The 14,315-nt window shown below is 44.2% G+C and overlaps 1 protein-coding gene across 2 annotated transcripts in view; it reads left to right on the forward strand.

The window, feature by feature from the left end:
* The first annotated feature begins 1,352 nt into the window (after positions 1-1,352).
* nme9 (NME/NM23 family member 9) overlaps positions 1,353-14,315 on the forward strand; it is a 78,673-nt gene continuing 65,710 nt past the window's right edge. Inside the window, exons 1-2 of one of the 2 annotated variants that reach the window (XM_069934265.1) lie at positions 1,353-1,685; positions 5,384-5,431. In XM_069934265.1, coding sequence (XP_069790366.1) covers positions 5,399-5,431 — 33 coding nt within the window. In that variant the 5' untranslated portion in view covers positions 1,353-1,685; positions 5,384-5,398. Of the gene's footprint in view, positions 1,686-1,754; positions 1,853-5,383; positions 5,432-14,315 lie in introns of those variants that run through there. The other variant, XM_069934266.1, reaches the window with a different exon arrangement.

Consider the following 14,315-nt stretch of genomic DNA (forward strand, 5'->3'; position numbering starts at 1 on the left):
AGAATGACATGACATTGGCTTGGCTTCGCGGACGAAGATTTATGGAGGGGGTAAATGTCCACGTCAGCTGCAGGCTCATTTGTGGCTGACAAGTCTGATGCGGGACAGGCAGACACGGTTGCAAGGGAAATTTGGTGGGTTGGGGTTGGGTGTTGGGTTTTTCCTCCTTTGCCTTTTGTCAGTGAGGTGGGCTCTGCAGTCTTCTTCAAAGGAGGTTGCTGCCCGCCGAACTGTGAGGCGCCAAGATGCACGGTTTGAGGCGATATCAGCCCACTGGCGGTGGGCTGACCCTGAGAATACCATATCTTGAAATACCTATTAGACAAAGGAATAAGCTGATTTTGATATAACGTAATTTGGATGGATCATTTACCCTTTGTTCCTATAATATCATTTCTTTTAACCCATATCTTTAACAAATGTTTTAATACCAGCATATCATATCCCTGCAATAAATTCAAATTCCACTTTTGTATAAAGTGGTGAACATCAAATTCAGAAATACAGGCTAACTCCACCGTCAGTGGCTTTAGTAACAGAACATTAACCAAGCAAATTGATTTAGTTGTTAGTAAGTTGCAGAAAAGAGCGATGCCTAACTGTTTCGTTTCGTCCATCCAAATTGTATTTACTGTTGTGTGTATATGACGAGTATGAAGCCGTGGTGAAACAGTGAGAGTCGGGAGTCGGGCGGGGAGACGAGCAGCGGCAGTGGATCTAAAAGAATTGAGGCGTCTGGCTTCCTTGTCTCAGGAAGACGTCACCGCGACGTCATCAGCCCTCCCCCTGGCAGCCCAGGCTGCTTTCAGCTGCTGCAATCGATCGTCCGAGCAGATAACCCTCCTGGCTGGCTTCTCTGGTTTCAGATGGCCGCACGCACAGTATTCTGTGTGGCTGGACATTCGGGCTGAGAGCAAAGCCTGCTTCCCCCCCCACCCCCTGCAAAGATCACATGACCTTCCGGACAGTAAATGCTCTTTTCCAGACCAAGCTACTACTGTCTGTTGATACTTTTGTTGCCTTTTGCCCATCATGAGTCTGAGGACTCTTGCAAAAGCTCCTGGAAAAATTCTGTTTTCAAGTGTTTGTGTGTGACCTGCTCTAACAAACCTTTCCCAATTTACCTCCCAGACACCTCGATATACTCTCACAATAGCAAAAAAAATGTTTAATTTAATCTTTTATGAGAAGCAGTTATCAAAAGTTGCCCCAATATTAATAGTGCCATTTGTGCAAATGGTACTGAAAAAAGGAAGGTGTCTCATATTAATTTGGCATGAGGATAAAATCTGTCTCGGTTACAATTACGAGTAGCTGCATACAGCCCCCCTGTCTGTGACTGAACCGGGGAAATTTCTGTCATTTGAACATCAAAGCGAAGAGCTGACGGAGAGCAGCTGTCAAAGTGTCCCTGGGGGCCGAGGAAGATACATCGCGGTGGGGAAGCGATGGCATCTCTTGCCGGGACATTGTTCCGTCCTCTCTGCACACAATGAATGCGTCCCGATCGAAGCAAGGAAGCCCTGATTGGCCACAGGACGTCCAAGCCTGACCGAAGCAGAGGGAGGGAGCGTCCACATCACATCACGAGCAACCAAGGCAACCAGCTCCAGTTTACAGTTCCGCCGGCGAAGCAGCAGCCTTCCTGACACTGCGAGACCCAGTCCCAGGCCCCCTCCAGCCAGGTACTCTCAGAGGCGTCCCAAGGACAACCTTCGCAACTCAGTCCGAAACACCAGGTCCCGGTGACCCGCTCCGTTCCGTCTGTCCCCGCGATGCTGCTCGAGTCGCTGTGTGTGGTCCTTTGCGGGTATCGATCGACCACCATGCTCCAAACCATTTGGAATTGAAAGTTCGTATACGGTTCCTTTCCAAGACACTCCTTATTTTGATCGGTTTTTTTTTACAATAGTAGTTCTCACAAAGGAATGGTCATGGAGTTTTCCAGTATGGAAATCGGCCATTCGGCCTAACTAGTCCGTGCTCACCAAGTTGTTCACCCAGGCCAGTCCCGATTGCCAGCGTTTGGCCCTCTGAATGTCTTCTAAATGTTGTAATTGCCTCCACCTCTAGTACTTTGTCTGGCAGCTCACCTCACGTACCCCACCTTGCCCCTCAGCTCTCCGAGAACCATAGAATGTTACAGCACAGAAAACAGGCTGTGCTGATCTCTTATTCTGCATAGTCCCAGTGACCTGCACCCAGTCCAAGCCCTCTGGACCCTCCCATCCATGTACCTGTCCAAATTTTTCTTAAATGTTAAAATTGATCCCGCATTCACCACTTCAGCTAGCAGCTCGTTCTACACTCCCATCACTTTTATACCATCAGTGAGGATGACTGGCAGAGCCCCACAGACCCCTGCACGTGCACCCCCTCCCACAGACCCATGTATGCACGGAGCCCTGCAGATCCACACATGATGGGGGTGGGGGTGACACCATGAGTTACCCCACTGGGTGACCCCAACCCTAGTGATTGCTACTGCTCCCACCACTTTCTGTGTAAAGAAGTTCCCCTAAACTTTCACACTCAGCCATGCCCTCTGGTTTCAATCCTTTCCCCCTTCACCCTTAACCCTTTTAAATCCTTCCTCCACCCTTTCCATCTTAATGACATTGCTGCAATAATTAAATGACTGGATCTGTGCACAATCTATTGTTTTGATCCCTCAACAGATTGTACAGTTGCAACCTGGTGTCCCATCCTCAATGCCTGGAGCGAAGAAAGCAAGTGTGCCAAATGCTTTCTTCCACTCTTTGCCATCACTTTCAAAGAACTCTATACCTATACCCCTTTGAGAACATTCAGCCCTGCCAGTATTCAACATCTCATACTTGCCCAAGTTAAATTCCATCTGCCTTTCCTCAATCCACTTTCCCTGGCATGAGCTCTAATTGAGGAAATAGATTTCACCACATTTTATATCTGGACAGAATATTCCATCTTCACAATGTGGCATAAAAGTAATATTTAGTGACAACATAACACATATTGTTTCTTTACGGGTAGATTGCCTTTTAAATTTAACACAAAAAAATTGGTAAATTTAACAGGATTCCAAAATGACTGAAAATGATCTGTTTGGGATTTTTCTCACTTCTAAAATTTGCTATTTTATAACACAGTAGATTGGTGTATCCCCATTCTCAGTAAAATCATCTGTATTTTTACATCAATTCCTCTAGAGATAAGTACAACAGTTTTAGACAGGTGCCTGCACCTCAGTCTGTAGCCTCAGAGAGTCTCAGACGATGGCCTTTCCCCAGTCTTTGTGGCACTTTCACTCATTTTCAATGATTCACTCAGTGTCAGGTCCTTGGCAACATTCAAGTTTTGAGATTTGAGTGGCTACCTTAGCATCTTTCATCAAGCTAACAATGTTCTAGTTGCAATTACAATGATAGAGTTATAGCACAGGATCAGACCCTTCAACCAAACTCATCCATGTTGACTGATTTGCTTGCCTGAGCTCATTCCACTTGCCTGTATTAATTCCCACTCTCCAGTTTCCCCTCTCACTATTTCTTCCTGGGAACAGAATAGAGAGCTCAGAGTCCTCTGTGTTCCGCGGCCTCTCAAGATCAACTGAAACAAAGATCACAGCATCTCTTTGTGATGCACGTCCAGTTGGAGGTGAAAGCTTTATCCTCAGGAGAGCAATGTGTGTGTGATTGAGATGCTGGTTATGTTTGAAGGATTTGACAAGGAGAGCCCCTCACAGCACAACCAAGAAAGGACTTGTTGTTTGTTTTTTTGTTTTGTATTTGCCAAATGACCTTGCTGGTCCTCCACCTGAGTGCTTCATGCAGACAACTATCAGATTGACTTAAGTTTTTCTCTGCAAACTTTTCTTTGAGGAACAAATAAGAACTGCACAGTCAAAATGACTGCAATGTTCCATGGCAGTATAATCAGACCTCATTCTACATACCATATAATCAGACCTCATTCTACACACCATATACAGTCATAAATAATGAGGAAAGTAGAAGTCCTTAAATGAGTCTGTTGTTCAGGAGTTTGATAGTTGATGGAAAGCAACTATTCCTGAACTTGAAAGTACAAGTCCTGTGACACCTGTACCTCCTTCCTGATGGCAGTGGTGAAAAGTGAGCATGTTTAAGGTGGTGTGGATTGTTGATAATTGCTGCTGCTCTCCAAATTGATGTATTTGATGACGGGGAGAGTTTTGTCTGTCCTTTTGCAGGATTTTACACTTAGAGCTATTGGTTCCCTCATAATAGGCTGTGATGAAGAAGATCAGCACACTTTTTACTACGCATCTGTAAAAGTTTGCCAAGGTTTCCAATTATCTTTAAATTTTATTTACAACATGGTAGAAGCCAATTCCAGCCACTTAAGCCCATGTTGCCCACTTACACCCAAATTAACCTCCAATCCCGTACATTTTGGGGAATGGGAGGAGGAAACCAGAGCACCCAGGGAACACCCACTCAGGTCATGGGGAGAATGTACAAACTCTTTACAGACAGCACAGGATTCAGACCCAAGTCATTGGTGCTATAATTGTGTTGTGCAACTGCTACACTAATCTCTGAAAACTCCTGAGGAAGTAAAGGTGGTGTTGGTTCATTTCATCCCACTTATTGAAAGATTTACACATCATGTTTCTGAGGTCAGTCCATTATCAGTCTTTAGATAATGTGGAAGATGGTTTGGGTCACTGGAGCAGCTCAGGCATGGAGTCTGAATCACATCTGGTCTGTACAGAGCAACACCAAAATCATGTCAAACCACATTTTATCAATCAAGAACATTATCCCATAATCCCAGTTTCTGTTTCACTTTTTCCGTAAACTCCACATAGATCGTCGTATGTATCCTCTGAAGCACTTTCACAGATTCTTCCGGGATTATCAGACCCCCAAGGCAAAGGGAATAGCAGATTCAAGCGAACAGTTGCCAAAAAATATTACCTTTTTTTTTCTTTTGTACAACTGACTCAATTCCTGAGGCCAATAGGAATTATTTGCAGATGCTCATCAATCTTTGATCATCAGTGAATCTGGGCAGAAGATGGGAGGGAGGTTAGACCTGAGCCTCGGATATCCTCCTCCTTCCCAGTCCACCAATTGATGATTTAGTTTCTTGCAACAGGTATGATGATAGAACAAATGTTAAATATTAAAAATAATTTATGTTCAGTTCAAATCCATTCATTTTTATGGTACAGCATGGAAAAAAGTCCTTCTGACCCACGCTGCCCAATTGCACCCAATTAAACCACCAACCCTGAACATTTTAGAGGGTGGGAGAAAACCTATGTAGTTCACTGGTAGAATATACAAACCCCTAACAGGCAGCTGCAGCTAACCGTTACACCACACACTCGTTGAAGCTTTCTGATATTGTATTTCAGTCAGCAGTGGGATAGATGGCTGGAAAGAAGAAAGATGCAACATTGCAGGTAGGAAATTAAATAAACAGTTGCAATCTATTAAATCAGATACTGTTTAATGTATTTTCATGTAATAAAATAAATGTAATGTTATATAAAATTGCGTTTACTCTGCTATAAGGCAGACCAAGATTTGCCATTAACAATACCCTGCGGCCCTTATAGTGCAAGAGAAATATAAGCAGAAGGGGGGGGGGGGGGGGGGGGGAAGACTCCCGAGTCACTGAATGCCCCTGGATTTGCCTTCATGTTCCTGCAGCTTCTGAAGATGCACAAGACTCCAGTTCAGTGCAAACCATAGGCAACCTGGGGCCTGATCCAAACCTCAGATGGGATGAGGAAGCCTTCTGAGCACAGGGCCGTTCAGGAGCCCTCTTCGCCCTCAGCATCCTCACGAATCTCAATTCCGATACCTGGTTTCCCATGAGCCAGTCTCCAGTAGCCCACAGCCTGTGTAGGTCCTTCAGCCACTGAGCCCCTCACAGCTCCTCCACCATGGTCACCATCCTTACAGTCATCTCCTCTGCTTCTCCTCAATGGGATGTTCTCCCCATTACTGGTGTCCTTCACTAGTCCACTGGTCCCCTGGAGCCTGCAACCTCTTGAGGCTGTTGCTGAGAAGAGGTGCCGCCATCTTGGGCTCAAACCATTGAACGTTAATAATAAAACATTGTAAAACCATTCCCAATTATTTTTACTGTATACTTTCTCCAAAAGTTTTGTAGATTGTTCAGTATTACAAATTTGAAAAGACCCCCTTTCAGCTGTTCTTTTAAATGAACACAAGAGGGCGCTTTGCTCATTCCTATGAAGGGAGGTTGTGTAAAACTGGAAAAATTGCAGATTCCCCAATTGGTTCATTTGGCTGCAGGCACAGAACATACTTCAGTGTCTATTGCCTATTAATAAGGCATTTCAACAAGGATCTGAGTTTAATGCCCTGGGTAGGAGTTTTTCAGGATTTGGGAAACTCAATAGTAAAATGGATGTGAGATAAAGGTGTATTTAATGAGATGTTTGTTGTTCATTTTTCCCAATATCTATAAAGGCTCATTACAAAAACCTCAAATCTAACAGACAAACATTTTGCAGGGAGCAAAGGTTTAGAAGACTATAAGACCATAATTTATAGGAGCAGAGGTATGCCACTCATCCTATCGAGTTCACACTGCCATTCCATCATGAGTTAACCCATTCTCCCACTCAGCCCCACTCTCCTGCCTTCTCCCCATAACCTTTGATATCCTGACTATTCAGATAGCTATCAATCTCTGCCTTAAAAACACCCAACACCGGCTTCCATAGCTACCCAAGGTAGCAAATTTCAGAGGTTCACCTGGATAAAGAAATTCCTCCACATCTCTGTTTTAAACGGGCACCCTTTAAGCATGAAGTTGTGCCCTCTTGTCGTTGACTCCCCTACCATGGGAAACAACTTTGCCACATCTACTCTGTCCAGGCCTTCAATATTCAAAATGCTTTTATGAGTTCCCTCCTCCATTCTTCTGCACTTCAAGAGCTGTCAAATATTCTTCATATATTAACCCCATCATTCCAGGAATCATTCTTGTAAATCTTCTCTGAACCCTCTCCAATGGCAAGACATCCTTTCTTAAATAAGGAGCCCAACACTATATGTCTAAGTGAGACCTCACCAGTGCCTCCACATCACATCCTTGCTCTTTTATCCTATTCCTCGAGATATGAATGCCAACTTTGCATCCGCCTTATTCACCACTGATCCAAACTGGAGGTTAAACTTTAGGGTATCCTGCAGAACATGGAGTATCACAGTAGGTCAGACAGCGTTCACGGGGAGAAACGGTCATCAATGTTGCAGGTTAGGACCTTTTATTGAGACTAAAGAGAAAAGGCCATGATATTACGGATATGAAGGAAAGTTGGAGAGACAGGTAGAGGGAGAGATTTCTGGGAATGGGAGTGGGTGGAATGTGAGAGACAAGTAAGTCGAGATGGAAATAGTGGAAGCAGACAGAGGTGCGGTTACAAAAGATTTGAAAAATCAATGTTCATGCCAATATTCATGAATATGGCAGAAAGTCCTTGCGAAGACTAGAAGTAGCAGAATGTTGGGGGGGGGTGGGGGGATATATGCTTGGCCACACAGATATGTCAGGCAAATTCGGCCGATATTATTCCGATGAGCGAAGATGTTCTGCTGAGAGATCAGCAATGCACAGGGAGGCATGGTTTGTGTAGCAGTTAGTACAACATTATTACAGCGCCAGCGACCTGAGTTTCAATCCGGCTCTGTTTTTACATTTTCTCGGTGACCGCATGGGTTTCCCCTCCATGTATGGGTTTCCTCCCACATTCCAAAGATATACAGGGTTAGCTTAAATTGAGTATTTGGGTGGCACAGTCTCGTGAATCGGCTGTGCTGTATTTCTAAAATTAAAATTAAAAAAGGAAAGTTTACATGGTATTGCTCAGAAGATAGGGTGACCAGGAAGGAGGGGACGGGAGAAAGAGGTGCAGAACACAAAGGGTCGTAAGAGGAAGGGGCACGTAAGAGAAGTGTCAGGAGAGTGAGAACAAGAGAATGGGACAGAAGTGTGGGCAGAATAGCACAAGAGAGTGGGTAAAGGGGTGTGGGTACAGGAGCGTGAGTTGGGGTGTGGGTGCAGGAGTGTGGGTAGGGGTGTGGGTGCAGGAGTGTGAGTGGGGGTTTGAGTGCAGGAGTGTGGGTAGGGGTTTGGGTGCAGGAGTGTGGGTAGGAGTGTGAGTAGGGGCGTGGGTACAGAAGTGCCGGTCGTTGTGGGATGCAGGAGTGTGGGTACAGGGGTGTTGGTACAGTTGCGTGAGTTGGGGTGTGGGTACTTGTGTGTGGTGGGGGTTGGATACAGGAGTGTGGATAGGGGTATGGTACAGGATTGCTGTGAGTATAGGATTGTGAGGATGAATGGCACGAGAAAGTATTCAGGAGTGGGCACAGCTGAAATAAAGAAGTGATAGGAGCCAAAGTATAGAGGAGAGGAGGGCAGGACAAGGAAGGAGAGTGGAGAAGGTGCAAAGGCACAGAAGCGACTAGGGTTTTGGAGGGAGGTGAACAGAAAAGAATGTCATAGGAGCTGTTATGTGAGTGAGAGAGGAGAAAGAAAGAGGGGCAGGATTGACGTAGTCGGAGACAGTAATGCTGATCAACCTGCTGAATTCTTCCTCTTGTGTTGAGCTTCAACCTATATTGGCCCCCAGTAAATTGGAAAATTGTGTACAGTTTTCTCCTTCCCACCAAAGGAAAACTCCTCGTTGCCATGAAAGATTCATTATAATGTTTCCTGGAACTTTAGTCTAGTCAAGTGGATAGAGGTGCAGTAGACTGGGTCTCTGTTGAATTTCTAAGATGCGATCTCATTGAAATGTAGAACATTTGAAAAGTTTTTTTGACAAGGGAGCTATGGGGATGATGTTTGCCCAGTCAAATGTCTGTACTGAAGTCAGCCATTCAGGACAGAGAAGAGAAAAAAAATTACTTCACTCATTGGGTCGTGAATCATTGTCATTCTCTGCACAAACACCAAGGGATAGTGGTAAAGAGTTTATCATCATACACATTGCACAGTGTACATGGGTCCAGAATTCTTGTTGCGCTGGACAGATGCTTATAAAGAAAAACTATAATAAGAAAATAATTAAATTTAAAAAGATAATGCGTACATGATAGATAATAAATATTCATGATAACCCCAGTGCAAAAGTACAGACAGTCTATGATTATATGTTCTGTACTAAGGTGAGATTCAAAAGTTTGATAACTATTGGAAGGAAACTTTTTAAACATTGAGGTGCTGTTTTTCAGGCTTCTGTACCTTCCGCCTGAAGGTGGCAGCGAGGAGAGGTTGATCAGGGTGATGGGGATCATTAAGATGCTGGCTGCTTTTTTTTTAAATTTTTCACACTATGAACCATACTGACCAAAATACACACAAACATTTCCCTCTCGAATGTACACAGTGTCATTTTCTCCCCTTTTCCCTCCTCCCTTCCCTCCCTCCTTCACCCCCTCCCCTCCGCACCCATTCAACGTTCAACCTATATGATACATTAAACCCATTAAACAATGTCATCACACAATGAAAATAAACAAGAAATTTGTGTCTTCTACTTTTACATACTGGGTCAGTTCATTTGGTCTTCTTCTCATTCTGTCATTTTAGGGGGTGGAGGTCCGCAGTAGGACTTCTCCGTTGTGTTCCATGTACGGTTCCCAAATTTGTTTGAATACTGTGATGTTATTTCTTAAATGATATGTTATTTTTTCCAATGGAATACATTTATTCATTTCTATGTACCATTGCTGTATTCTCAGGCTATCTTCTAATTTCCAGGTTGACATTATACATTTTTTTGCTACAGCTAAGCCTATCATAATAAATCTTTTTTTGTGCTCCATCAAAATCGAGTCCAAGTTCTTTAATTCTTATATTACTTAGAAGAAAGATCTCTGGATATTTTGGTATGTTGCTTTTTGTGATTTTATTTAATGCCTGGTTTAGATCTTCTCAAAACTTTTCCACTTTCTCACATGCCCAAATTGCATGTACTGTTGTTCCCGTTTCCTTCTTACAACAAAAACATCTGTCTGATACTGCTTTACTGAGGCAGCACCTCACATGGATGTCTGCAATGGATGGGAGGTCAGAGCCTGTAATGGACCTGGCTGCGGTTGCTACCTTCTACAGCCTTCTGCATTCCTGGGCACTTGCTTTACCAAACCAGGCTGTGATGTAGTAAGTCAGCATATACTGTATTCCACAATGCACCTATAGGTTTCCTAGTGTCCAACAACATGCCAAATCTCCTCAGACTCTCAAGAATGTAGAGTTGCTGGTGTTCCTTCTTCATGATTGCTTCAATGCATTGGCTCCAGAAAGATCCTTTTGCGATAGGGATTCTAGAGGTTCTGACTTTTTCCACGTCCTTTCCATCAATGCAGACAGTGATGTGGTCTCTCCCTCCTAAAATCAACAATCTGCTCCTTGGTCTTTGTGATTTTGAAAACAAGATTGTTGTTCAGGCACCACCCACCCAGGTTCTCGATCCTGTTTTCTGACTCATCATTTCTAGGTATTTGGCCAACAATGGTGTTGTCAGTGAATTTTTGGATTGAGTTGGCATTGAACTTGGCTGTGCAGTCATGGGTGGACATTAATAGTATACAGATGTAGGGTCGGAAAGTGATCCTGAGGTAGAATATCAATCCAGATGTCATTGAATGGCAAAGCAAGCAGAAGGGGGTAAGTTGCCAACCATTACTTCTATTTCAGGAGTATTCCCTCTTGAGTGGTTCAGGAGGTTCCATCGAGATTGAAGTGAGTGGCAGCAATGGTTACATTACAGAAGTTATGAAGTGCATGAAAATGAAAAGCAGTATAAACACCAAGCAGCTGAGTGGGTGTGATGTATGGTGTGATGATGGCAGGGTTGTACACCACAGAATGTACTCACGTTTCCTGAGCTGCTGTGGCTACTCGGCCACTTCCTTGGTCATGTGTAAGATCAAGGCCATGTTGTTGCTGGTGCTCGTCTCCTCCAACAACAACACCTTGCCAGAGATGGAGAACTCTTTCTTCCATTGATGGAGGAATCCATCCCTCTCCTCTTGAGTGCACGAAGCATGAATTACATCTGAGTGCTCCTCGGCTCATACTGTGTTCTTGTTAGATGACTCTCGTTATTTCCTTGCTCTTCAAGATTCCCTTACTGCACATTTCTCCCACCCTCCAAAACTTATGGGGATTTTAGATTAATTGGGTAATTGGGTTTCATGGGCTGGAAGGGACTTCCAATATGCTGTATCATTAAAGTTTTTTAAAAAAATGTAGAACATAGAACAGTATAGCTTAGAAAAGGCCTTCAGCCATGAGTCTCCTACACAGTGTCAAACTAAATGAAAATTCTTCTGCTTGCAAATGATGCATATCTCTTTGTTCAAGTCAAATCACCTTTATTTGTTGTTCATACCATGCATTGCACGGTAAAGATGAGATAGCGTTTCTCCAGGACCATGGAGCAGATTTGCAGAAATATAAGTTAAAATGGAAGCTAAAATATTAACATATACAATAAGTCCATGGTACACTAGCCACTAATGTTCTGGAAATTCAAGAGCCTGATGGCTTGGGGGAAAAAAATTATTGCCCAATCTAGATGTAAGGGCCCGAGTGCTATGGTACCGCCTACCAGATAGCAGAAAGGAGAACAGTTTACAAGAAGGGTGTGTAGAGTCCTTCACAATGTTTATTGTCTGTCGCCTGCATCGAGTGTTGTAGATGTCCTTCATGGTAGGAAGCGAGCCCCCGTGATCTTTTCCGTTGACTTCATTGTCTTCTGCAGGGTCTTCTGATTTGAAGTGGTACAGCCTCCAAACCAGGCAGTGATACAGGTGCATAGGATGCTCTCAATGCATCCTCTGTAGAATGTAGTGAAGATGGGGGGTGGGAAATGAACTTTGCTCAGCCTTTGCAGGAAGTAGAGGGGCTGCTGGGCTTTCTTGTCTATGGAGGTGGTGTTAAGGGACCAGGTGAGATTCTCTGCCATGTGCACACCAAGGAACTTGATACTCTTGACAACCTCAACAGTCGAGCTGTCAATGGTCAGTCGAGAATTATTCCCCCCATGCACTCCTGAGGTCAACAACCATCTCTTTTGTTTTATTAATGTTCAGATATAGGTTATTGGCTCTGCAGCAATCTGTTAGCAACTGCACCTCATCTGTGTACGCTGACTCGTCATTATTACTAATAAGGCCCAGCACGGTAATGTCGACAGCGAACTTGATGATGTGGTGTGAGCTGTGTTTTGCTACACAGTCATCAGTCAGCAGAGTGAATGGCAGTGGACTAAGCACACAGCCCTGGGGGAACTCTGTGCTCAGTGAGAGGGTCTTGGAGATGCTGTTTCCGATCCGGACTGTCTGAGGTCTCCCTGACAGGAAGTCGAGAATCCAATTGCAGAGAGGGGTGTTTAGTCCCAGCAGGCTCAACTTCCTTATCAGGTACTGAGGTATGATTGTGTTGAATGCTGAACTGAAGGCAATAAACAGCATTCGAACATACGTGTCCTGATTTTTCTCTCCATATTTATGTGTCCACCTGGCACGAGTGGTTAGCACAACACTCTCGCATCCTGTAATTTTAACCTTGGGATAAACATTGGAATTGTTCACCTTATCAACACCTCTCATAACTTTATGGTTCTTTGAGTGATCAAGCTGCATTTGTATCAAGGAGCAACAGAAAATCTGAAATGAGATAGTTGAGAAATCGGTTTAAACATCTGCTCTTTTTGTGAGTTCACACATGTACCTGTGGTGATGGTAGAAATGAACAAATACAATAAGTGCTGTATCATTGTCACTTGGCTAAATGAGATGTGTTGCATTTTTACAATGACAGAGGGAAAAAGCTGAGTGTAGGCAAGTCCATCTTTTAAGGAAATAGCAGATGAATACCTGAAGCCCAGGAAAATTTCGGGCAATGCTGGGTGAGTAGGCCTGGAGGAATTGATTTCAGTTTGCCCCAACAAAGAATTAAATGGCCACAAGTATCAATGACTTTCAATGTCTTGGTGTGAGATGCTGAACATGACAGCACTGAAACCACTGACTTTCACCTGTGCCATAGCCCTCCATACCCCTTTTATCCATGTACCTATCCAAATTTTTCTTAAATGTGAAAACCACTTCAACTGGCAGCTCATTCCACACCCACATCGCTCTCTGCATGAAGACGTTCCCCCTCATGTTCCATTTAAACATTTCACCTTTCGTCCCTCCCCTATCACTGCTTAGCATTTTAATCTCTTCTGTCTTCCCATCCATATCAACCTATGACCTCTTGCCCATTGGCCTGTGCTCCTCCTCCTGCCCCTTCTTCTCTCCTCTTGCCCCTTCTTCTCTCCTCTTGCCCCTTCTTCTCTCCTCTTGCCCCTTCTTCTCTCCTCTTGCCCCTTCTTCTCTCCTCTTGCCCCTTCTTCCCTCCTCTTGCCCCTTCTTCCCTCCTCTTGCCCCTTCTTCCCTCCTCTTGCCCCTTCTTCCCTCCTTTTGCCCCTTCTTCCCTCCTCTTGCCCCTTCTTGCCTCCTCCCACAATTTTATTCAGATACTTGTCTCCTTTTTGCTCATGTTGGTTGTATCCCTTTGCTTCCTTTCGAGACTGAGTGATCTGCTGTGTTTTCCAGCACTTTTGTGCACTGAATGAGCTCAGTCTGACCTTAGCTTATATTTTTAATAACTACCTTCCAGAAAAGGCAAGTGCAATTTGCAACATTTGCAAAGAACCTTTGTGAACATTTTGTCCCATGACAACTTTGAATATAAAACATTACAACTAGCAAATACATTCCAGGTCCCCCCCCCCCCCCCCCACTCTCTATAGACATCTCTCCTGAACTTATTTCCACTCACCCTAACCAACACTTCCAACTAATTTCCTATCTAACTTTTTTTTTTGAGAGTCCAATGAAAAATTTCACTGCTGCATAGTGTTCTACTGCATGTAAGCAGGCCCTTTGGCCCATCTTGTCCATACCGCTCAAGCTCGTTGCATTTGCCTGCTTCAGGCCCATAATCCCTCTAAACCGCCTCTGCCCATGAATGCTGCTGATGGTTCCCTGCTCTTTCCACTAATTACTCCTGTGGGGCCAGTCCAAGGGGAAGTTAACATTATAAACCTTCAACCAAGTAACAACCACATTAAAAATGTAGTTAACGAGAAAGTCTGCAGATGCTGGGGGCGAGTGCAATACCCAAGCACGAGGGAGGAACTCAGCAGGCTCTGCAGTGTCCAGAGGATGGAAAGAGAAGCCAAGATTTCGGGCCTGGGTCCTTAATTAGTCGACCTTTACTTCCTGTGGATACTGCGTGACCTGCTT

Source organism: Narcine bancroftii, chromosome 4, assembly GCF_036971445.1.
Source record: "Narcine bancroftii isolate sNarBan1 chromosome 4, sNarBan1.hap1, whole genome shotgun sequence".
In the NCBI taxonomy this organism is placed as follows: Eukaryota; Metazoa; Chordata; class Chondrichthyes; order Torpediniformes; family Narcinidae; genus Narcine; species Narcine bancroftii.